Consider the following 26,274-nt stretch of genomic DNA (forward strand, 5'->3'; position numbering starts at 1 on the left):
ATGCACTTTATATGTACTAATTTGATCTTTTTTATTATCAATAAAAAAGTGGGTTTTCGTCTGATGTTATATTGATTATGATATTTTTACTTGTTTTCATTTTAAGTATTTGGTGCTTATTTTTTATTGTTGTTAAAGCAACATCATATAACTTTGGCATGATATTACATTTAAATTGCCATGTGAATGAGTTCGTAGTGTATTTCTGGTGCTTGCATGTGTTTCCCTGGACCTTTGGCACACCATGAAGCAGTTAACCAGCTAAACAATGTGGAACAAAGAGAGAAAGAATGTAGTGTGCTTATTGCTTTGCTCTTAGATGATAGGTTTTCAATCAACCAGTCGCTCTCTTTTTTTCCCCTCAGGTACCTCACTAAGTCAACATATTAGAGAGTTAAATTGGTGACATTAAGATTGATTGTACCTGCCCTCATTTTCTCTGAATATGAGGAGACAAAGTTCACCCTGCAAAAGTTGTTTGTCCTTTTTTAGGAAGGCCTACCTTTGAACTCTGTGGAACACTTAACGTCTGTTTAATTACTGATCAAATACAGCTATAAAGAAAGCACTGATGTCATTCGCTGCGATAGCCGCCACAGGAGGTGCGTGCGGACCTGTGCATGCTTAATCTTGCAGGTCAATTTCTGGGATTGTCCAGAAAGTTTCCTTTATACATCCATTCATATTGCTATTGATCTGGCTGTTAACAGATTTTCATTGTCACGGTAAGACTCAGAATTGATCTATGATATGACGGAACATCAGTTTGCCTTGTAATGTCGGACCGAAACCCATTTTCGTGTTATTTGTTTCATTAATCAGTTTCAGGAGATGAACGACAGCTTGGTGCAGCCATGCAGCGCAGACGTGGATGCATTCCTGAACGATATCGATCGCTTTGTGGCCACGAGCCATGACATCCTGTGCCGCTTCGACAACAAGTACATGAGTGTTTCTGAAATGGAGGATAAGGAATGGCTGGAAGCTCAAGAAGAAGTAATGCCGCTGCTCCTTGACCTGCACATGCAGACGGAGACTGAAATACCAGTCTACTTTTATAAAAGAGCAGCTCATCAATGCCTCTAATCCCTCTCTGCAGTCTCTCCTCGGTCCTGCCCTTCGCCAGACGTGCCACCACCTGTCCCACAGCGCTTGAGCCGCACTGGCGGCACAGATGTTCCAATTCAACAGTATCAAACCTTCCAAGAGATGATCGTTTACCTTGCTAATGAATGAGTGGAAATAATCCACCGTGTTTACTAAAAAACACCGGCTGCGTGGATAATGCACGCCTAGCCTTTCATTACATGCAAGCTGAAGAGAAGATTTGGCATTTGAGTGGGCCTCATTGTTATTGTGTTGAGGCAGCCAATGGCGGTGATCCACTAAATAAGGAAACGCTCATTTTTTATCTTCTGGATGAGAGGTCTGGCAGATAACTTGAGACTCTCAAACCTAGAGTTAGCGGAGTTCAAGTCAGAACCAACTCGTTCCCACCCAGACAAACAGAACGAACAATTATGAAATGTTCTCGTGCAAAGCGATTGGTCTTCGCTGAATAAAGGTCAGTTAATGATTATGACTGCACACCTACCTTCTGTTAGACTCATCTGAACTACGAGTTGCACACGGCAGTCATAAATCTGCTAATCATTTTCCCAATAATGTAGCAGCAAAACACTCTCGGACAGAACTCAAGCTGTGTGTCTCAATTATCTGAACTGATAATATTTGAGCACCAAATAAGCATATTAGAATGATTTCTGAAAGATCATGTGACACTGAAAAATATAATAATACTGCCTTATTGTAAAACTTAATTATTCCATCTTTGCACCAAGCAGGATTCAGTCAGTTTTGTTACATTTCATTCTAGAACATCAGAATTGATAATAGTGATAGTCAGTTTGATCAAAAGATGCACAACAGCAATTTAGACCTCACTTATCTAAATAGCAAATGATTGCGTAGCACTGATAGCTGGTGTCAGTTGGCTTACTAGTATAAATCACTGTGCCTTTTGAATGGTTATAGTCTCTTAAAAGTCAAGAATGTCCCTGACAGCACATTTTATGGGTAGTGCACAGTTAATGTTTGAACCTAATATTTGTAATTGGATACTGTATGATATAGATACTATGTAGCTGACGTTTTAGCACCTCACTGAAAGAAGCTGGATGGGGATGGATTGAATTTAAGCATTATCATTGTAATCCTCACTAGCAGGCAGTATTACTGTTTGTCCATACTCATTTACTTGTTTACTACTGCCAATTCCTAGTACTGGAACGACTTCTTTTAATTACACAAATACCTGAGAACCGACATTAAAGATGATTGTTTTTCTTGCTTCCACCAGGCTGTCCAGCAGGGCGTTCAGGATTTCCCCAACAGCTCGTCTAAGGAAGACTAAAAAAATGTCCTATTATTGTCCTGTTCCCCATCTCTTCCATGAACCCCATCTGCAAGCCTTTGAGCTTTTCTGCCTTGAGGTGAAACCCACATGCTCTTTCTGCTAAAAATGCTTGTTTCAAATGAAAGTGTATTTATTAGATAGACTTTATGTTCTATTCATTTCCTTAATGAGACAAATTAAACTTCCCCCACATCACAGTGAAAGGCTGCATTCGTAATTCTAAATCACCAAAGAGTCCAAAAAACAACAACAAAACAAATACTGAAAAGTCACAAACTGTATTGTAAACTGAAGTGGAATACAAAGTAAACTAAAGATTCTGCATCACAAACATATGCAATTTAACTCTACAAATACGAGAATACATTCTGAAAAAACATTCACACAAGTAAAAGAAGCTACAGGCAAAAATGGAAACAGAATTAAGCTTTCCCTCGGAGCTGAAGATGAGAATTCAAAAGGAGGCCGACAGACTTTTAGCCTATGATGAACAAAAAAGCGGTTTGGTGTGTAGACAGGACAGTCAACCGATGAACTGAAATGATCCAGCATCCTTGATGTATTATATTTTTTGTAACAATGTTGTATAGGTGATGTGAGGAGGATTGGAAAGAGAGATGAACAACAATCAGATCGAGCAGATGATAGAATATGGAATGAATAGGCTTCTTTTTTTCTCCCAGTTAATTCTTGTATATCACTGCAAATGCCTCTATTTTGAGAAACCCAACACACCAACTGACACTCCGGCCCTTCTGCTGCATAAAGTAACAGCAACATATGTTCAAAAAAAAACTATTACATTAAAGCCAAAGAGTAGAATTTAGTATTATATAGTTAATAATGACATACAATGTTCTGGCATTACAAAATTTGTGCAGACAAAAGTGACATTAAAGATTAATACGCACACACACACACACACAAAATAATTACTTCAATGACACAATTATTGACATAACTGACACTCATTCCCCAGATATTTTCTTACAAAATATTCTTTGTGCAAATCAACAGGAAGAAAAGATATTTTACATGTAACTTTTTTTAAATCCATGAAAATAAAAACGTCAAACTGAACCACAGAACCCACTGAGGTGTCAAGTTTAAAATGACCTTTTTCACAGGTTTAGATTCAGTGTCCCTCATGTCAATCCTTCAAACAAAATCCAATCTGATCCCAAACATTAATATTCCATATCAGTGCCCTAACAGATTTTTTTTTTTTTTTTTTTGCCTTTGGCCAGTTCGAGTTAAAAGATACACCCTGTTGTTTTGGTATGCCATGTTATTGACAATCACAAGAGGCATTCACAGTGAATTAGTCAATAAAAAGGTCCACATGCTAACAATCGGTCTCACTCTTTTACTCATTTGCACATCTTACACATGCACAACTTGTCTCCTCAATACTGGATAAAAGGAGACAGAAAGCCTGTTTAAGGCATCAGAGGTGATTTTTTTTGTTTGTTGTTTGTTTTTTACAATAAACAAATTCTAAGCGACTCATTGTCTGGTCTTTTTGACAAATAGCATAGTATGAACGAGGCTCAAGAGCAGTTTCATATCTACATTCTACAAAAATAAAGAGAGGAAATTTACTGTATATACATTTAAATACATCATTTACATTATTATGAGATGAACAGTGAAGACTGAACACAGGATGTCTGTTCAGCTGTATATAAAACCTCAGGAATGGCCGAAACCGATTTCTTCATGTTCTTTTAGCCTGTTGGGTTTGTTGCAGAATGGGAATGTAATGTATGGAAACTATACTGAACATATTGTACATTAACGGTGCAATCAATAACTTCTAAACAATAATAATAAAAAAAAGCTTCTCTGACTAGATTTCATAGCTAAAAGAAGACCCTTCAATGAGTCGTGCTGCGCTCTACATGCGTAATGACAACTGACCCCGCTCGGACTTCACATTCATTTCATCACATCACACAATGAGCTTTAATAGGTGTGAATCAGACTGATGTGGCTCTGCAGTCCTGGTTTCACAGCCTTTATATACAAGCGTTTAGCCTCTGATCTGTGTAGACCAGTATTTCAGGAGACTGAACAGGCTGAGCTGGCTTAATATCCAGCATGAGAGTAAGTGGAAAAACATACGAAACATCTATGTTCACGGATAATCTGCCATTTGCAAAAAGCAAAGCAGCTGCAGAGGAAGGTGATGCTGAAATAAGGCAAATATATAGAGCCCCACAAGCTCTGCAGCAATAACCAAGTTCGCAGGATGTATGTTATTATATGCTCTCAGTTTGCGTAGTACATGTAGCACAGCATCAAATGTTGTGGAGGAAGTAGCAGCAGATTTAAGTAGAGGAACAGGAAGTGTATCCCAAGATTGTGCCTCACCTTCTCCCAAATATTTGGTGCATTTTATTATTAAGTCAAAAGAGCAGCATTTCCTTGCTTTCATTTAAATTTGATCACCTTCCTTATTCAAGACAACGATACAATCCATTAATGTGTTAAATGATTGAAGTGATATTAGCAAGATTGACCGGCTGGTCGCAACATTCCTAAATGCACCCAATTCAAGTAAACACAGTAACATATTAAGCTGGTTGTTGGTAGTGACTTGAACCCAAAATGTCCACCTCTGAACCTTTCCTACTGATGGAAACAACAAGAACAGTTGCAGTGCAGGAGGAAATTTGGCAGGTAGGCTCCTCCACTCCTAATACAGTTCCAGTGCTACCCAGAATATGCCAAAACTGTGAGGAAGGCACATGTTTGGAGAGATTCCTTGTTAATTCCCATTACTCTGCCACATCCAACAAACCTGAACTGTCACAGTAAAGCATGAGGAAATTAAAAACCATAATGCTTCCGCATTTATAATAGATAAACTTATAAATAATCATCGATCTTCATCTTAACGTGAATGTAAACATATGCAATGGCATAATAACAAGTTTTCAGATTACAAAACTTACTTTACACATCATAATTCAAGCAATAATTTTGACAGCTATGGACCAATGCTGACCAGTTGGCCATCACATTTTACTTGAACTAATTTTGTAATGTGCCCCGTTCAGAACCAGTTCATTTGGCATCAAAACATCTGTAACTTAACTTGAGTTTAAATGTTCAGTTAGACTCACTGCAATGCTTCTATTCTGCAATTCTTAATCAAATATAGTTTCTTATATTAGTACTCATATCACACGTAATAAAGGTCTCTTGACAATATCAAAAATGTTTATGTCAGTTGTAAGTTGTTTTTAGGGGCAATTGTTTTTATGGGCCTCATAACTTAACCAAATGTTATTAAACAATAATTAAGGATAATAATTTGATTCCCTAACTGAGACTAAAGCGTGTTTCATTACACGTGACATTATCAGCTCGGCAAACAGATTAATATTTCCCTTGATAGAACTAGGGAAAAATAATAGATAATAATAATAATAATAATAATCCCTCAATGAAAGGTGCAGTCAGTAGGCCTTTTAGTCGTGCAGGTCAGCAAGAAAATAACATTTTCTCACTAAAGAGAATTGAAAAGTAAGCATTAACAAGCTGAACAGCAAACACTGCAAGCCCAAATGATCTCATTGTGAATCTCAGACTGTTCAGAGCTGGAAGCATTCTGCAGAGAGTTTCAGAGACAAGCACAACTGTACAGTAAATGAGAGATGGACATAAACTGCATGTCGGGTGACTGATTCCAAACCTTTTTTTTTGGGATGCTCTCTGATTTTTTATCACTTTACTCTGAAAATGATAAAGCCAACTGAATACACATACATGAGTTTGTGTGAGAATGGCTCGATTTTGCTCTCACAGAGTTTTCTGATGACCGTTGACCGCATGTTTCCCTGACTCTGCATCTGTCGTACTGTTGGACAGATTTAGTTTATCCAGACCTGAAACCAAAGAGATAAGTATTTAAACATTTGGATGCTTTGACTCTCGTAAACAAATAATATGGGATTTCAAAACTAAAACTACAGTATGCATTGTATGCACCATCTTTAGTATGCACTCTAGTATGGACTGCCCTGAATATACAGACACAAAGACATGAGCGTAAAAAGAGATACAGTACAGAACGCAATTGTGGAAAATGCAGACAAGAAAGAAATTTGGAGATTAAACTACAATATAAGAAGTGCTAGCAGAATGGAGTTACCGAGGGCTTTGAGGAGTTCCTCTCGCACAGCAGATGTGAACTTTCGGACCAGACACAATGTGGTTACCACAGCAAAGAGAAGATTGTACGAAAGTACGATGTAAAAATTTCCAAGCCAATTAAATCGTCCAAAGTCCCCGAGGAGATCAAACCTTGTGATTCCTGCAGAAAACAAGACACACTCTAGTTTTTAGCATACAGATTCTCTTTTTCATAGAAGTACTATATAGAAAATACTTTCATGTTCATGTTTCAGATCACACCCAGATTTGTAACATTTGTCTGAAGACAGAAATATTAAATAAATAATCATTTTCAAACACTGACAACAAATTAAGCACTTTAAATCACAATTAGATCAGAGTTCAACTAGCGTCATCTTTCAAAAAGGAACAATCTACCTCCTTTTTCCTCCTTTAACTTCTTCATGGTTTCTCCTATTGGGCATGATTCTTTTTTCTCTCTCTCCTATTTCTCCTGCTTTTGGGTGCTCCTTTAAATAACACTATAACTCAAGCTTTTTCTGGACTTTCTCTAAATAAAACATTTGGTTCAACAGGCTGAATCCTGACGATAACTTAAAACAACTTCAATGTTTCCCATTCAAAATCTCAAGCATCATCAAAAAAGGCTTGTTGAAAGTGGTAAAAAAGGGTCAAGTTTTCACCCGTGGGCAAACATATGCATCCTAAGTTTTCAGACTGACCGGCCAGCTTAAAAAAAAAAACTAAACAAAAAAATTTTTGTCTGTCCAACATCCACTATTTAATGCAAATAAATAAATGAATAAACACAGTGTTGAATTGCAAACCTAAAACATGAAATGGATTCATTAGTTAGACCCATTCATTTCTTTTCTCTATTTTTCACCTAAATAAATCCCTTGTAGTTTTATCTGCCAGTAATAAAAGGAGAAAAAACTGCATTAGGATATATTGCCAAATCAGATTTAATTAAAAGAGCTTTTCTGGACTTGATGACCAATTTCTGTACTCTGTTTAAAATCTATCTTTTTACAGTTCCCTTTACAGTGTAGGATTTGAAACAGAATACATCTAGTTATTTGAATATGCCCGTCGAAATGTATATGCTATGTCAAAAGGTTTCTCTTGTGCATGCCTGATTTTTTGTTGGTACGGTCAAATTCACACCATTGTCTTAAAGAAAATGAATTGCATAGAATCTAATAACATCTGACTGTAGTCCTCTAGATACAAAAAGGTCTATAACCGCTAGTCACTCAAAGCAACGTTAAATTAAAACAATGGCATAAAACTTTGGGTGAATGGCTCTCTCACTCATGTTCAAATCTCGTAATGAGCAAATCCTTTTTCAGGTGACCCCTTCTAACGGCTTCATGAAATAAAGATACCCAAGTAACCTACTTCTCAGAATTGAAGTAAAAAAATATCAAGCGTTTAATATTGTTAAAAATGAGAGTTTTAGGGTGAGAGTTGTTAACTATCTGTGTAAAAGTCAGTGCTGTCACACAAGTCAGTTTGCCTTTCCCACGTTTTCAACAGGCTCCTGCAGTCACACACACACACACACACACACCCTTGAGTATTTCTGCAGGACTTCCATCTTTCCAACCAGGGGCGTCTGAGTCTATTTGATAGCAAATGTGTTTTAATTTGTTTAATTTAAGCCTCTGTATGACCAAAGTTGTTGAAATTCTTTGATCATCAAATAAAACCTACTTCATGCAACCTCTCTTTTCTTCTATTCAGTGTATAGCACAGCAGAAATACTAATATTTTTCTGAAGCTCCCAGTGAGTCACTGTACTCACTCATTCACTCACACACACACATATACCCAAAGCTATTTGAACAGCTGTCTGTAGATTGCCGTGTTGTTTATTGCAGCTATTGTGACGGCTGCTCGTCTGTCCTTTTTCTCGATCCATTCTTGTGCTGGAATGTAACTTCCTTAACAGTGAAATGAGTTTGCCTGTGTGTGTATACACACCAGTGGAGCTGGAAAATGTATAAAAATGGTGGTGTCCAAACACAAACACATACTTAATGCAATGTTTATGGTAACCCAGGAAATAGACACACGCTTATAAAGGATAGTGCACACATGGACCTTACCAAGTGTTCGGGACATGACAGGCAAGGCCGAGCTCAGCACTAGAATGGATACACAGCAACCGATGATCTACAAGAAAGTAAAAAAACAACACATTTCCAAGAAACATTTCCACCATTCCAAATTAAATATATGATAAAAGATTTGCTAAATGATCTTGCAAAAGAATAACAGATTTATAAAAGTAAAATAAAACAATGCATATCCTTGAACTCCTTTACATTAAGTACAAAATGTTGCGATGCAATAATACATTTTTTTTAATGGGGAGGTTAGAACTTTTTTTTCCCCCAAGATGCATAACAACACATTTAGATATACAAACGTTTTGAAGGATGACAAGAATTCAACTTCTCATGATTGGGAACAATTTGACTCGCCACCAAAATCAGGAGATTTGGAACAATGGACAATTTGTGAATGTTTTATACTTAAAGTCTAAATTAGTGTGAACAAGCCTTAAAAGTGAAGCAGTGATGCAGATCCTACCGTCGTCATGGTAGTGTCGTCCTTTCTGGGGGTGAGCTCCTGAAAGATGCGAAGGCTATAGAAGCCAACCACAGATGAGACCAACAGATAACTGTTCAACAGTTAAGACTAACACAGTTGTTTCAGTCCAACCATTCACTAACATTTCCCTCTAGAACACACTCGCAGCAATCATAAGCAAACAACTTTGAGTCCCTTCACTAAACACACACAATCTGTGATCAAACTCAGGCAGCATTAGAGTATCACACTCAGCAAAGGATACAACATGAGAACGATTTCAATAACCGCCTGGGCAACTCCAAATGTGGATAGGGAGGCATTGCCAAGATCTCTCTCCTGCAGAAACAAATGGTGAAAGTTAGTCAATGGTTATTTTCATAAACTGATTTTTTTCCCACCCAAAGAAAATTTGGTTTCAAAATAAAGGCAAAGGCACCGGTTGAGGTTCTGGACTGTGGTGATGCTCTTACATGGGGTAAGTGCATACAGTGGACGTGTTTTAGCGACGTACTCAATGCAAAGGCTCCTGTTACAACCGAAGCTGTGTAATCTAAATAAGACTTCAGTGTTGACACCTCAGTGCTTCAGGCAGTGAGAGCAGAAAATATTTGGAGCTGTTCTGAGTGAACGCTATTATGAAGAAATAAAACATATAAAGCTCAGATTAGTGAAGTTTCCCTTCTCACCAATGAGGACAGACAGAGTGAAATTGGCGAAGTAATGAATGGAAGCAGATGAAAGAAATCTTTTTAAATTCACCGCCGCTCACACACGCATAATATGTGAGCAGGTGTTCAAACAAAAAAGAAAAAAGGAAGGAAAAAAAGAAGCAATGGTGCTCTTACAGCAAGAGGCTGCTCAGAATGAATAGCTGCCAAAAATTAAGAGCAAAATGTGGAAAAAAATAAACGAAAACAAATGTGCTAGCAAACAATGTTTTTCAATCTCAGGCCTTGAATATCTTTTGAAGTCATTGATGTGATCGCAACGTTTGGATTGGAATTTTTTACAATAAAAGCCAACATTTATTTGACGATTTATCAATGTAAAACAACCTTAGTCTGGCCTTGACAAGTAAAAAAAATATATATACAAAAATAAAAATCAATCATCACTCTCATTCTAACGATGTGTGGTTGACAGCAGACCAACTCAAAATCAACGGAGCATATAAAAATATTTATATGATGATCTTTCTAACTGGATTAGATCAAATCTGAAGCCGATTTTTTAATGTCAGTCTTGCTTCTTGTTATTGATGACAGGCCTGAAGAAACCAGAGAAGCTCAACTTAAACACCTGCTCCAAAAATATCATCAAACACTCAAACTGTTATATATGTGACCCAGCCAAAATAAAGTTAGCAAGAAGCTGAGGTTGTAGTGCAGTGGGAAAATCTGGTAATGTGATCAAACATATACGTACAAAACACTGATCATATATGTGCAGTTTCACTCCACATCCATCCTTTACTGTCATTTAACTTATCATAAACTGACTGATACTATTGAACTGGACAGGCATCTCAAATCTCCTTTTTTTTGCTCAGAGCTGTGTCAGGTGTTTGCTGGCGCTGAGTTGAAGGATATCGGTGTGTGCACCTTCCTTCAGGTGTGTCCTAACTAACACTACATGTTTTGATGTGCCTCAGCTACCTCTGATGAAGGATAATAACAAAAAAAAGGACCAAAAAAACCAATCATGGATTAGACAGGCCTTTTTTCATTCTCTCTCTTTTTTTTTTTTTAGTAGAAAGATATTTACTTGTCATCTGTTGACTCTTGTCAAAGGTTCAGAAGTCAAAAAGAGAAACACAATCTCTCTCGCTTTCCCTCTCATTTCGTTTCTCATTCCATCACTCCTTCTGCTCCATATGACACGTGAGATACGGGTTCAGATGAGGAGCGGACATTAATGAGGCTGTTTTTAGCATCGACAGTGATTCTGAATCTATGGTGAATGACAGCAAGAAGACTTTTATTGCCGTCATTAGCAACATTGCATCAGACAACTTCAGTTTGATCTGCAATCAGTGCCACTGCATTAGATCTCTTTACCTCACAGCCACATTTACGATGCCTTGCCGTATCTGACAGTCTCACCGTTAACCTATTTACCTGAACTCAATCAATCTCTCTCTTAAGTATGTTTTCGGAATGCTGATCCCCCCCCCCCACACACACACACACACCACATCCCAACCCGACGTAAAAACCATCAAACAGGCGTTCAGACACCCCTGCTGGGTTGTGGTGGTTACATGAGATCTTAAGCATGGCACCAGTCCAGCTCATCAAACGCATAAACCATTAACCAGCCTGTCAAGAGGGCCCTTCGTCTCTGAACAATGTGACAAGTGTAATTTGGGGGATTTTCAGTCAAGCGTCATGCCAAGGCAAACATCGACACTAATAAAATAATTAGAATGGGGACTGGGCACTCTTGTAGAGCAAAGAAAGAGTGAGAACAAAACAATGTTCACGTTTAAGAAAACAGGAAATGATGTAACCGCTCCCATGGACCTGTTAAACTATTTACCTGTCCAAGCTCAAATCAGTGGTAAATTGACTTGGATCCATGTATAACCAGCCGCAGCTTCTAATTTCCTTGTCAAAGAGAAAATTGACGTGGTCTTCGCAAAGGTTAATTGATGATTTTATTACAGAGCTTTGACTTAAAGCTGCAGTTGGTAACTTTTGATGCTCTAGCGGTTAATAAAGAGAACTGCTTGCGTCTTGCGGAAGAACACTGTAGCCGGAACTACTTCTCTCTGTTTATGTCTATGAAGAATCACAAAGGTACTGGGTTACTCCGCCGCGGTACCCCCAAATCAATCTAAAATAGTCCGAATATAAACACTTATTATAGGTGCACCCTAGTGATTCAGGACAAGCCAAAAACACGGTTTGGAAAATGGATTCATGGTGTACTCGCTTATCTGCTTATCCGCAGCTCTGATTGGTTGTTTTCTTACCGGGAGCGGTCCGTAACTGCAAATGGCAATAGGAGCACTGGGAGGAGCCAGAGGAGCTTGATTTTTCCACAGATTATCTGTCTCATATTCTACTGTCAGGACATAATGACAGGTTTAACAAATATGTAAAAAATATATTTTTACAAAAGTTACCTACTGCAGCTTTAAAGGACCTCGGCCAAGTATTCGAAACCCCCAGTTAAGACGAATGAGGGCTGTGTCCAGAGTTTCACACACGTACAGTGCGTGAGTGCTTTTGAAATGACATCAAGCGGAGCGAACGGGAGCACAACTCTGATAAAGAGCATCAAACAGCAGCGACACGATACACATCTCGACCTGCCTTTTCTTCTACAGCACACACCTGAGCATATCTGGAATTCAGTGTGTCCCGACGCAAAGCATGATTTTTGCAAGACTGAAGTGGTAGACAAGTGAAGGACAAGCGGAGTATTTGTTTACCTTTTCAAGTTTGTTGACTTGCATGTTTCTTACCGTTGAACCCTTTGGCAAAGCGGTCTCATCAACAAGCAAGTACACAATGTTCAGGGCAACCAGGAGAACAGAAATCGCCTGCAACCAGCACGGATGAAAGCAAACATAAGCGTTATAAACGATAGAAAGAAACACCAAACCAACTTATGAAATAAACTGCATCAAGTCACATGCTTTGTGGTTGATTATGATAACCCTGCATACCGTTCCAGCAAGCAGGATCAGCATCACTATGGGGTAAAGGAGGTTCTTTTCCCAGGCTGAGGCCTTCTTTCTCCTTTCTAGGAGAGAGGGTGAAAGAAGCGACTCTAGTACGGACAATACATATGTTTACAGTGAACTAACTCTGAGCAAATGATACCCAATCCCTTTAATTAGTCCATTAATGTGTGTCTGATTTCACACCAAGAAAAAGAGTAACTAGTAAAATGACAAATCTGTTTAATACAGATTTTCAAAAGATTATCTTCTATCTAGCAAAGCTATAAAATAACAACAACCTTTACATTACACAAGTTTCATGAACAAGCAATGAACAAGTTAAAATGTATTATTACATAAAATAAAATTTGCTCAAAATATTTCAATGTAGTAGTCTATGTATAAATGAACATCTCCCTAAATTAATAAATGCTGTAGAAGTATTGTCCATTGTCAGTTTATGAAGTGCAATAATTAATGTTAACAAATTAAACTTATTGTGAAGTCTCACACATATACAGTACATGTGTTTAAAAGTTTAAGGTCAGTGAAATTTGGATAGAAACTGATAGTTTTACTTGGCAATGAAGCATCATATTGATCAAAAGTGATATGGAAAAAAATAAAGCTTCTGTGCAGTTTCCACAAATATATTAAGAAGCACAACTGTTATTAACATTGATAATAATAAGAAATGTTTCTTGAGCAGCAAATATTAGAAGCATATCTCTGATAGATCATGTGACACTGAAGACAGGAGTAATGGTTGCTGAAAATTCAGCTTTGCCATCACAGGAATAAATGACATTTTAAAATATATGGAAATAGAAAATTATTTCACAACTTTACTGTATTTTTGATCAAATAAATGCAGCCTTGATGAGTACAAAAATGGTTTCTTTCAAAACCATCTACAAAATCCTAAATGTGAACAATAATGTAAATGTAAATGTATACTAACAGCATCTTTTGTGATAATTTGGTGTTGTCATTTGATTAGCAGCTATTTCTGGGTAAATTTGAGTAAATCCACATCTATGTAAGCGTAGTACTGAGGGTTCAGTATATAGTTCAGGACAGTGACAAATATTGGGGCTTCCTTTACTACACTCATCTCAATCCCAGTGTCTGTCACTTCTGTGCTGCTCTGTCCTCTACCCTCACCTTCCCAACATCTCTCGCTCTGATTCTGCTCTGGCTCTGAGCTTGGCAGGGTTCCCCACATATGCACCCCGCTGCCTCTAAATTAATGAGCGCACTTGGAGAGACAGCCACAATAAAGTTTGCAGCACATGCCAATATCCTAAGTGCCTTTGTGGCCTCCTCTCCTTCCAACTACTTGTCTTTCTGGAATCATTTATAACAACCCAAAACACAGGCTGACGTCGAAAATGATACAGCCATACCCTATTTGGCTTCACTCCAAATGACTGTTCACACTCAAATCTGCACACACTTTGCAACTCAACAATATTAGGAGGAGTGGATGCTGCAGCCTACACATATTTGAAACTGACAGTTCAGAATCAAGAGTTTCAATTAGTTTCATTAAACTTTGTTCAAAACATCTCTTACCGAGTTTGTTCCTCTGATTGCGAATGTTGTCCAGCTCTTTGTAGAGATGGAGCTGAGAGTTTCCATGGAAAGAAGAGTTTGTACCTGAGAGACGGACAAAGACAGGAGGAGCTTTAGAGAAAGACAGAGAGAGCAGAAGAAATGAAACCAAGATACTATCATTCGGTTTACTTTGGATATCTTTATTAAGAGCTTCTGTAAAAAGATAAAACCCCTAGGAAACATCAGGGATGTGAACATAAATCAGTGGTTTGAACGTTGTTATCATTACTATAACTCAAGTACCTACTTAATATAATCATATCGTTTGTCAGAAAATCGGTCAAGAAAGAAAATGCATTCATTTACTGAAAGTAAAAATTGTGGAGGTAGCAATTAAATATCAGAATGCATACGAAGTGAGCTCAATGTCCACCACAGCTCAGCCTTATAGTATACACTGGAACATTTCTATTAAACCTTCTATTCTCAACACTTACTATTTCTAACCATTTCTAACTATTTTCAACATCTGCAACAGTTAAGAAAATATCACGAGCCCCACACATCTGCAGTCTCAAATGTGGTTAACAACGCTGGTAAACAATGCTTTGAAAAATATACTATTGCATTAGTCCTTTAAAATGCTTATTAATTATTAATAATAATAAAAAAAAAGATGTAATTAAGGATTAATTACATTAAATCATTGACATGTTTGCTTGTTTGTTTTGGTATGTTTTGCCTCTAAAGCTTTTTCCTAATTGTCAAAAATAGCTTATAACGAACATAATAGGTGGACTGTTATAATGGTCACATGTCATTTATTTTATGATTATGACTTATAATTGTTCCTCATACTCTGAGAGCAAAATTATTAATAACTGACAGGTGCGTTTCTGATATACTGGTCCAAGACCTAAAAGCTTCTGAAACTTGACAGTATCAGGATGGAGACTCAAGACAGAGAGATAATGGAGAGGCTTCTGGAGCTACAGTATTAGGGAGTAATATTTGAAAAAAAAAAATATAATAATAATAATGCTTGATGCATTTTTGAAATTCAAATGTTATAGTTAAAAAAAAAATCTCATCACTAGTCACTTGAAAAAGTGATTTAATTGAAAAGTCAGCTAAGTATTCGGGTGTTTGTGTCAGAACTGAAGTACACTTTGAGAACGCATTACCCCCGACACTAGTAGTTCAGAGTCTAGGCTAGACGTGTGCATGCTGCAACTGGTTCTGACGGAAGAGGGGACTGAGGTTTCTTCTGAACACTGAGTCTGTGTGTGTGTGTCAGGAGGCGAGAGTGAGAGGGCAAAACCAGAGAGGGGTTCTCCAGGAAAACCACAGACTTCTGTCTCATTTAGCTCTTATTTATCAATTTCATTCATTTTTTTTCTCACTGTTTCAGTGGCTTGTTTGCTCCTCAAAGCAGAGGAAAGGTTTGCACAGCCTCGGGGGACACACACTGGCAGATCAGCAGCAATTAGTTCAGTGTTACACCGTTACTGGCATGCAATAAAAACACAATCTCTCATCTCTTCACCGACATGAGGCTGAGCAGTCGATCACTTTGATCAAAACGGGATTGCTGTTATGATGAATGTACACGCCCTGTCTGGTAGAGGTTAAGGTTCATAAAGAAATCTTTTAAAAGAAGAAAGAAAGAAAAAACACAGCAGGTGTGTTCCTGATCGTCTACTTGTCTATACCGGTGATTTTTAGGGAAAATCTGTACCCTCCAACCAAAACTGTGAGCACAATGAGATAGGAAGTGTCACTTTTAGCTGATCAGGACTGGATTGTTCTGCCAAGCAGAATTCAAAACTGCCCCGAGGGGCTAACAAGAAGTGAGTTACAAGTGAGAGAAAGAACAACTGTTAAGACTTCTGAATGGATCTGGATCGTTTTGTCAAAAGTGTGATTTCCTGGGATTATTAAGACCAGTGTTTTCACACTTTAAAGTTGGCATGAAATGAAAATTCACCATCTAATTCCTAAATGCATGTTGTACTCATCCATCTATGTTTCATTAAAAAAAGTAGAGTTGTTCCGATTCCGATACTAGTATCGGAAATATCTCCGATACCACAACCAATTCTGGCGAGTACATGAACCCATAGCGATCCGATACCATTTTCTTAAACAAGAGCTGTCATATGCCAGACTGAGATCATTTAGTCTGCTTAAACCCTGCCCCTCCACAATCACCTGCAAGCTTGCATTAATGTTTGAGCGCAAAATGATCTCAGAATTCAATCAACAACCGAGTTTAACCTTTCAGAAGCTTGAAAGATACTGATATTAAAGAAAAAGTATTAATAACTACTAATTAGGTACTGCATTTTATCATGTCTACATATTTGCAAACAAAGTTAGTTTTGTTTATACAGTGCATTCAAAAAACTATCAATAAATAACTACCCTAATTCCTTTAAAAACCTAATTCTTGATGACAAACATATGACATAATCAGAAGACATAGGCAATGGTGGGGAGAAACACTAATAAAACACTAAAAAAAATAATTTGAGAACTGTTGCTGTGCCCATTTCAGGAAGATTAGACAATGATTGCATACAGCCCTTCAATTAAGGTGATAAAGGTGATGCTCTGTGGCAGGGATGCTGGCAGAAGGAGAGGAGATGATGTCATTGTTTTCTAAAGAAACTTCAGCCGGTTCTGCATTACGTCAGTGGTAATTATGCAAAGCAGAGAGCCGTCCGGTACCGAGGAGAGTTTTTGCAAGGTCACCCTGCCACTGCGCATCTGGGCAACAGAGAAAAGCATAGCAAGAGCCAAGACAGAGGACAAACAAATGCCTGCACCCAGACTGGTATGAAAGAACACACTCAGTTGCAAGACTCCCTCGCAGTGCATAAAAAAGCGCACATTCACATATAGCAAAATACATACAACTACATTTATGCATTCAGATACTTCTCATTTAAAAAAAGAACAATTTATTTAACCTGTATTAATGGCCTCAACGTCAGGACAGTAAAGCTGACATGAGATGAAGTAGAGATGCAGATCACTGCATTAATGTAATAACTAACACACTTATTAGCCCATATCAAAGGTGTTCAATAGAGCATGTGCAGGCATGTAGGATCTAAATGAAGTTACATTCAGATGGATAACTGTTATTAGATAGAACACAGATAAGAGAAAAAAAAAGCTTCCTCTTGAACTCTTTTCCCCCCCAACTTCACCTCAGGTTTTGCATTTATGGGGTGAGGGAAGAAAAGAACGAAAATTCCTTAAATTCCTGATAAGGTAAATTCGTTCTCTACTTAACGCCTGAGCGAGACCTTCCTATAATGCAGAGTTCTTGCCAAAATCACATTCCACGTCCCTAGTGGCCTTTTGTCACCCCATCACAGTGACTGCCAATGTGCTGCACATCAAACGGCAATCATAAAGAAGCGAAAATCGTTAAAACAGATTACAATTACTTTATCAGGCGTTCAAAGCAAATCCGCCTTTGGGGCCAACACTACAGAACTAAACAACCAAATGAGAGGCTATTGAAAATCATCCATGGGAGTTGAGCAACTGGGTACTATCAGTTTAGATCTAGCTTACCTCCGTGAATTCAATAGAAAAACACATGCTCTGTGTGGACTGGCATCTGTACACTCTGTTGTGTGCTTGAGTTGAAGTAAAAGTCTAGTTTGGCTTTAAACATGAACACTTCCTGCATTGTGTGGATGTTTGTGTATGGGAATAAATGTCAGCTAAAAGAAGACGAATGTGTGTGAGAATTAAAAACTTCGAAGTATATTTTTAATGATGTTTCACCAGTTACGTATCTGATTTAATCAAAATCCTGTATAGGAAACACTGGAGCACATGGGTATGATTTTTCCGGTAAAGGACGGAGTTAAAGAAAGTGAGAAAAACATGATAAGGTGGTTCAACGGAGAACAACATTTGTAGCAGAATAAATGCTAGAGGTTACAGATGCAAATAATCCGCTGTCATTCGGGTTACACAGAAAATAATACGAACAGGCAATAAACCTTGCATTTGCCCATCATGCAAAAAAACAAAACCACTCACCATTGAGTCTACGCTCCAAGGCCTCTTCCTGCAGCTGTATACAATAAATCTGCTCATCCAGATCCTCTAAAATCTATACAGACAGGGAAAGAGAGGGAGAGGGTGTGAGGGAGAATGATAGGGTGGATCTTTCCCAAATGCATACACACACATAGACTGTGTAATAGTACTTACTGTTGGCTTAACTAGCAACTGCCCCATCACTGTGAACATGCGTGACAGTCCTACTGGAGTACACACTGACGAGATGAGACAAGAAGCTGTTTTAAACACACACACGCTCATTTATGCTTTTCTAAAACAAGAGTGTGAGTGCAACCATTGAACTAGTTCAAATGTATTTAACTTCTGTTATGCAGCAGTGGCTGAAACAAGGAAAAAGGCATTCTCAGGGCAAGCAGGGGTGGGTGATATTACGTTTCTCACTGGATGAGTTTCGGCAGACCGATTATACTGGAGCACCAACTAGCGTTCGCATATCACCGCAGGCGCAGCACATCGAACCTCAAGTATCACCTCAACGCAAAACATATAGCAGCTAGCGTGGACTTTACACTTTATGTTGAACTATGTATTATTTTGTCGGTGCAACAGTTTATGTTAAACTCTTTATTGTTTTGGCCAAGGTTGTTGAGAGTTGGACTTAGTATGTTATGGCCTCTGAAGCAACAGAGAGATGTTTTCTAATAGTCAGTGTTTCTAATGTTCTGAATGTACTTGACAGCATTGTGTTTTACTTAAAAAAAAAACACTTTACAGAAGGTTCCAGCACCTATAAGCTTCCTGAATTTCTGAAATGTACTATTTCTAAATTGTTTCTAAATATGCCATTGCTACACTTCATGGCAAAAATTGCACTGGTCTGCTAGACTTGGTTGAACAAAAATAAACAATATTTTGTTGCTTAAGCTTATGTATTCAGTCATTATTCAATGGTATACTATAAATCCATGTGAAAAAAAATTACTTGTCACTGTTCTCAGGTCAAATATTTATGTGCGATTAAAATTCGATTAATTTCGATTAATTAATTACAAAGCCTATTAATTAATTAGATAAATTTTTTTAATCGAGTCCTGGCCCTAGTTTATATTTTTAGCGTTTTAATGTGTATGCCACTTTGACTCGCATCTATTTGATCTGGAAAATATATTTTAAGCCATTTTAATTACAGGTATCATTCCAACAAAACAGCTACCACTGCCGATGAGATTCATGAAAGTATTCCCAAGTAAAATGTAGTTATGTTTTCCACAGTGTTTTACACTAAAAGAACAAAAGGAGGGATTAATCGTGACTATATGACTATATCATACATTTTCAAAAAGGCTGATGCTCAACCAGCTGTAGAGGAGGTTCTACTCAAATCAGCAAATTGTAGTAACACTTGCTCTCCAAATAATAAAAGTTTATTTCTTTGAAAACCGTCCAACTTAATTTTCTTTACAATTTTCATACTCTTCACTGCACTGGAAGTGACAGTGCCCACTAAGGGCTAAATACGAAAAAAAATTCATATTAACTTACTAAGCAGCAACAGTCCTCCCATCAGAGAGATGCAGGAATAGAGGTATGGCAGATAAAACTCCCATAAATCTAGAACAAGAGAATGAGACGGGCACAGTAAACCACAGATCAATACATAACTGATTATATCACATGCATGTATCCACAACCGCAGGAGGAGGGTTCAGAGACATACCGTAGAGCGATTCCATGCTGGCGGCATCATTGTCGATGAGAGCAGACGCCACCCATACAATGCCCAGGATGAGGAGACCCAGCAGAAAGAGCATGACAAATGTCTCCAGCACTCGAGACTTTATGCCCTGAAACCAAAAAAACACCCTCTTTAAAGTTTTCAAGCTGACTATAACCAGGAGTGATTCGCAAACACACACACAGAGATTAGCAGGTGTAAATGAGGCTCTAATTGGAAATTTAGCTCTGGAAGCTACAACACTGACTCAATGTCAAGCCCCCTTCCCAACACAAAACACACACACAACAATAGGTCACCAGCTGCACAAAGAAACTAATGACCTTCCTCTCTCTCTCAGTCACTGACACACACACACATGCACTTGCACTTATATGAACAGTTATTACCATGTCCGGTCAGAGTTTGCGGCTAAAATGAAAAAGGTGGCTGCTACTGTCTGAGATTAACTCCAGAGGCTCATCTGGAAACTATTAGGAGTTTTTTTTCCTCAGTCTGTAAGTGGCTTATGTGTGGCATTTAACTCCACTTCTGATTTCCTCGTTCCACCCAAACCTACAGATTGATGACGGTGGTGCCTGCAAGTGTTTGTAAACTGCGACACTGTGAGGAGTCTGATCTTTCACTCTTCAGAAAACACACACATACACACAGTTTCTGGGGTCAGCAAGGTTTTTTGGGAGAAGAAATTACTACTTTTTTATTCAGCAATGATGCATTAAATATATGCATGTATGTAAATGTGTAGCAACATGACTTGTTTTCAACATTAAAATAATTAGAAATGTTTCTTGAACAGCGAATTAGAACACTAACACTGAAGACTGGAGTAAAGATGCTGAAAATTCAGATGTGCCATCACAGGAATAAATTAGATTTTAAATTACATTTAAATAACAGATTTATTTTTGTACTAATACACTATATTAATATATCCATGTATTTTTGAGCATATAAAAGCAGTCTTGGTGAACATTAGAGACTTTGTTCAAACATTTAAATGGTAGCTTACACGTCTGTCATTCACAATGACAAACTGAGATGAAAGCATGTACCACATTTTGCAGATCTGACCATTATGATTATTTCCCTTCACCTTAAACCCAACTGTCCGTTCCACACATTTTCAAGTGTCTACATTCACTGATTCATATACACATGCCTGTCTCAATCCTCAAGGCACTTTGTATATGTGCAGAATTGAATAGTCCTTCATGATATTAAGAATCTAGAGCACCTCCAAGTGACGTCCTGATGAACAACATCTGCCTCATATCAGACTTCCCTCAGTGGACTCTGAAACTTTGATATTGGGACTGTGGTTGAGCGTCTTTTAAAGAATCAGCGTTCATAAACAACACTGTTGCAGTCTGCAAAAAAAAAAAAGAGCATTTTTTCTAAAGTAACTACTACGGACCTCTCAATGTATTTGGAAGCAAGAGTAGAGTTTAAAAGTGAAGTGTTACCATTCCTGTCTTTAAGACAGTGAGAGAGAGGTGGCAGAAAAGCTAGTGAAGCCTTGAGCTCTTCTTTTCTTGCCCATCTAAATGTGAGCGCTGCTTAATATAGTAACTCTAAAATATTCAGCATCTAGTCCTTTCCTCACACACACTCACACACACACTATCTCTCTCCCTCTCAAATACACACACACTGCAGTTTAGTCTAATCAGCTGCTAATCGACAGATGCTAATATCAGGTTGACTTCCAAGAAATGGATGTATGTGTGAGAGAGAGACAAGGGGAGTGATATAGATAGACAGAAATGCAAGTGTTTGCATTAATGGATGTTTTGAGGGCTCTCCCTGACCTTACACACACCCTCAGTCAGCATCAGGGTCACAAACGGCTCTCTCTCTCTCTCTCTCTCGCTCTCATTCTCCAAATGACTGTCTGCATAAAAATATAATAAAAACACATCTTTTACATGTTAATGTTTAGTGCATCTCAATCGGAAGAAAGAAAACAAGAGCTTTTCCTGAAGAAAAACAGAACCCCTGAAAAAGGTTTGCATGCAGTTTCAACAAGCACAATTCTTCACAAGTGCTCACATTATGAAATTTTATAAGGTTGCTTATATTGTTTAATTAGTCTCCTAAGACAAGTTTACATGCATGTAAGGTCAAAAAGCTGTGAAAAAAATTCTCAGAATATAGATTTCATTTTACGTAATTTCTAAATGATTCATAAACGCCTCATGTGAAGCAGTTCAAAGAACCAGTTTCTCTAAACCCCTCCTTTCCGTGAGCCCTCACTGCTGTGATTGGTCAGATGGCGCAGTGCTTTGTGATTGGTAGTCCGATGATGAAACGGTTGAACTGGCTGATTGACAAGAGATTCACATGCACGACTGGAGCAGGACGTTTCTCTGTGGGAAGTGTCACAACTCTCACAGCATAGTTAACATCGTCTTCTTGAAATGATGTAAACCACACAGAAATTTTACAGTGTTTGTGGGCAGGCAAGTTGGTGACGTAGAACATGGGTGGACATTATGCAAATGTGTTACTTCATGACATAGAGCTGTAACAGAATACGATTCAAATTCTTGACAACTCATTTAGGCTTTTTTTTGACAGACAATAACTTTATTGTGCACTGGCGGCTTCACAACTTTGTAGATAGTTAATGTTCACATACATCTACATGACACACTGCGTAAAACGTAATAGTCGAAAAGGCATAAACAGGGGCACTTTAAGATGGATCTTTGATCTTGTACACAAAACAACAGAAATGTTCACAAACATGCAGCGTAATTCCTTTGTCCACTATGGTTTCCCCTAGGCACGGGCCGATTACCGGTTTCAAGGTATACCGTGATTTAAAAATGTCATTGTTTCAAAACCACTAATATTTTGCATTATACCGTTTCTGCGTTATGCGCTGTTTTCCATGTCTCCTCAAAGACTGAAAGAGTAGGAATCCCTCAGGCTGAGTGCAGTGCAGAGAGTAACACTGACCCCATCTCCTTCTGATGGACCTGTTGGTCAGTCATGTGTGTGTAGGATGGCAGAACTTAAGGCCCGGGTACACTTCACATTCAGCGCCGCGTCCGCACAGCTTTCAAAAGTATACTCTGTTAACGCCTGTTAACTCAGGCCAGAGACGCTGAAGACAGACGCACAGAGAAAAATAGTGCAGCAGGCAGATCCCTCACCGTTCATGATGCACAAACTATTGGAAGAAAATCCTCAATGCTGATTTGGGGGTTTATATGAATGCGTTTCTGACGGGAGCTGATGGTCTTCTGAAAAGGTTTTTTGTTAACAACTGTTTATTGAAATTGTATTCTGGGAACAGTAGTATAAAACAAAAAGCGACTGTGCAAATTTAGAACCCATCCCAACCCGTCCCACCCCCTGGTAGACTTCAAAATAAAGAAGAAAAGAAATAGGAATTAATAAATAAAATAAACAATAATAATTAAAATAAATTAAGTCATATTAATACATAAATAACAAAAAAATAATTTACACAAAGATTTTAGAAAAGACAACATTAAAAGCTGAAAGCCATAAATGTACAGTTGTTACATTAGACCCATGTAAACGAGAAGTTGAGAGTTCCATCAAGATAATGTCCAAAAATACACGTATACAATATACATGTCAGAACATGCTGTTTTTGCTTCAAATTGGGTTATTATTAAATCAACTTATGTGTATTGCTATTATTATATAACCAAATTATATGTATATGAATTATATAACGAATTAAATAGCTGTAATTACAGATTAAAGATGTCATTCTTTATTTTATTTTTTTTTAATTTAGGAAATAAATCAAAGAAAAACAATAAACTAATTCAACTGTTTCTAATATTCTGAATGTTGCTCAAAAACAAAATATATTGTGTCTAGCAGGGATTTTTATTTGATTTTATTTTTTACCCAGTCATTAAAATAACACTTTTCAGAGCTGTAACAACAATACTGTGATACTGTGAAACCGTGATATTTTTGCTCGAGGTTATCATACCGTCAAAATCTCATACCGGACCATGTCTAGTTTCCCCTCCACAAACTACTAACTCTCATCAAAAACAGTAGTCATTACCTTCTCTTCTGACACGGCTTTCTGCTACACTGAAAGCAGTGTCAGAGACACAAAACAGAGCACAGAACACACCGGGGACATGAATCACTGTGTATCAACACACACACACACACACACACACCATTGATGTGCCATTCTGACTAGCACGTTAGAAGCCCGTCAAAATGATGAGGAAACAGGATATATGACTTAAGGAAGGCACTTCACTACTTTTGAAGTTTGTGTGCGCGTTTCATTTTCTTTTTATCCCTCTTCCCACAGTCTCACCATCTTTTTCTTGTTAGCATGAGGTGTCTAACAAATAAGACCTTTGAGAACTAATCTGGACTTTGTCAAGAACACAAACAGCAAGATGTCTAAAGCAAAGAAAAGGTTTAAAAGAGTGATAAAAAGAAGAAATGATTCCGAAATAAACTGAAGCGGCAAACAGGCGATCGTTTCTCAGTGTGTTGTTAAAAGTACTAAAACACATCCACTGCGATAGTCCAATGAATACATCCCTCTCTTCCCAGAAGAGTGTGGCACAGTGCTGATGCAAGAAACACCTCAATACATCCAAATATTCACGCTTTCTAAGGCTTGACTATGGAGGCTATTACACAATCCAGTGCTTGGCCTTTTCCCATCAAAACAGAGAGACTCATATGTTGTCATAGAAACAGGTATAGAATGGGGCGCAGGCAAAGTAAATACGCAGTGTCACGGCCTCAGCAAGCAGAGCCTGGGAGCCAGAATCACATCTCAAAAATAAATATCAGCCCTATTGTGGACGGACTACAAAGGAAGAGACTGCCAAACACACACACACACACACAGAGAGAGAGAGAAAGAAAGATGTGTTCATTTTTAACATGTTTCATGTCGTTCTTGACGAATCCATTAGGTGATGTCCATTTGCACACATAATACAATAACAACAGATTTTACTAGTGCTATCACAATGTGCATCCTAGAGAATTAGGAGGCCATTAGGACCTCCTCATTCAATTTTTTTTCATGTTATACTGACTGGGAAATCAGGTTCTTTCTTACTGAAATCATAATCCTGCCACCTGTTGGACAAAATCAGAACTGAAGATCCAGGCTACACATATATCTGTTCATCCAGAGCATCCATACAAGCTTTGTGTGTGCATTCAAAGGTTCAGAGTGATTAAGATCTTTACTGTTTTTGAAAGAAATAATGAAATAATGAGAAATATTTGTACAATTTAAAATAACTGTTTTCTATTCTAATATAATTAAAAATGAAATGTATTCATATGACGTCCAAGCTACTTATTTTCCACATGATTCTTCAGATCCTTCACATGATTGCATGATCCTCCAGAAATCATTCTGCGATGCTGATTTGTTATTTGATGTGCTTTATTATCAGTGTTGAAAACCGTTGAAGCATCCAGTTCAGCAGCTGATGATTTTTTCTTTTTTTTTTTTTTTGAAAAGCATTCGTTTCAAACAGAAATCTTTCACAACATTATAAAATGTCTTTACTGACACTTTTAATCAATTTAAGAGAATTTATTTAAGAGAATTTAATTCATTAGAAGGATTTCTGAAGGATCCTGTGACATCGAAAGACTGGAGTAATGATGCTGAAAATCCAGCTTTGCATCGCAGAAATGTAATTATTCAAATACTATATGAAAATAAATTGAATATTATAAAATATATTCAAACAGAAAACAGCTATTTTAAATTGTAGAAATATTTACCAAGAATAATGTCAGACTAATTGATCTAATAAATGTAAACTTGGTGAACATAAAAGATAGAAAGCAATTCTGTCACACACTTTCCTTCCCGGCAGATATTTTTGCTTTTGGCTATTATATTTGATGAAGTACTAATACAAACACTGCCCCATAAAATGCACCAGTTACAGCTCTCACAAGCTTTTAACAAACTACCCAGTTTCATTTCCTCCAGTTACTGAATGTAATTTACCAAATATACGTCCCCGTTTTAACCATCTAACATGGAGACTGGCACAAGCAGGCCATTTGACTTTATACTTAAAAAGAAAACATGAAATCTTGTTT

At 37.7% G+C, this 26,274-nt stretch overlaps 1 protein-coding gene and 1 long non-coding RNA gene across 3 annotated transcripts in view; one reads left to right on the plus strand and one right to left on the minus strand.

Annotated features, from left to right (window-relative positions):
* Nucleotides 1-409: 409 nt before the first annotated feature.
* On the plus strand, nt 410-3,348 carry LOC128016768 (uncharacterized). The gene is made up of 3 exons (XR_008184283.1): nt 410-725; nt 823-1,564; nt 2,360-3,348. It is a non-coding gene; the product is annotated as an uncharacterized LOC128016768 (long non-coding RNA).
* Nucleotides 2,679-26,274, minus strand: part of LOC128016767 (limb region 1 protein homolog) — a 29,213-nt gene continuing 5,617 nt past the window's right edge. Inside the window, exons 6-17 of one of the 2 annotated variants that reach the window (XM_052601547.1) lie at nt 20,155-20,281; nt 19,980-20,048; nt 18,627-18,691; nt 18,453-18,525; nt 14,406-14,489; nt 12,834-12,910; nt 12,597-12,707; nt 9,423-9,496; nt 9,158-9,248; nt 8,671-8,737; nt 6,576-6,737; nt 2,679-6,309 (exon numbers count right to left, since the gene is read on the minus strand). In XM_052601547.1, coding sequence (XP_052457507.1) covers nt 6,224-6,309; nt 6,576-6,737; nt 8,671-8,737; nt 9,158-9,248; nt 9,423-9,496; nt 12,597-12,707; nt 12,834-12,910; nt 14,406-14,489; nt 18,453-18,525; nt 18,627-18,691; nt 19,980-20,048; nt 20,155-20,281 — 1,086 coding nt within the window. In that variant the 3' untranslated portion in view covers nt 2,679-6,223. The remainder of the gene's footprint in view (nt 6,310-6,575; nt 6,738-8,670; nt 8,738-9,157; nt 9,249-9,422; nt 9,497-12,596; nt 12,708-12,833; nt 12,911-14,405; nt 14,490-18,452; nt 18,526-18,626; nt 18,692-19,979; nt 20,049-20,154; nt 20,282-26,274) is intronic. The other variant, XM_052601548.1, reaches the window with a different exon arrangement.

This window comes from Carassius gibelio, chromosome A7 (genome assembly GCF_023724105.1).
Source record: "Carassius gibelio isolate Cgi1373 ecotype wild population from Czech Republic chromosome A7, carGib1.2-hapl.c, whole genome shotgun sequence".
NCBI lineage: Eukaryota > Metazoa > Chordata > Actinopteri > Cypriniformes > Cyprinidae > Carassius > Carassius gibelio.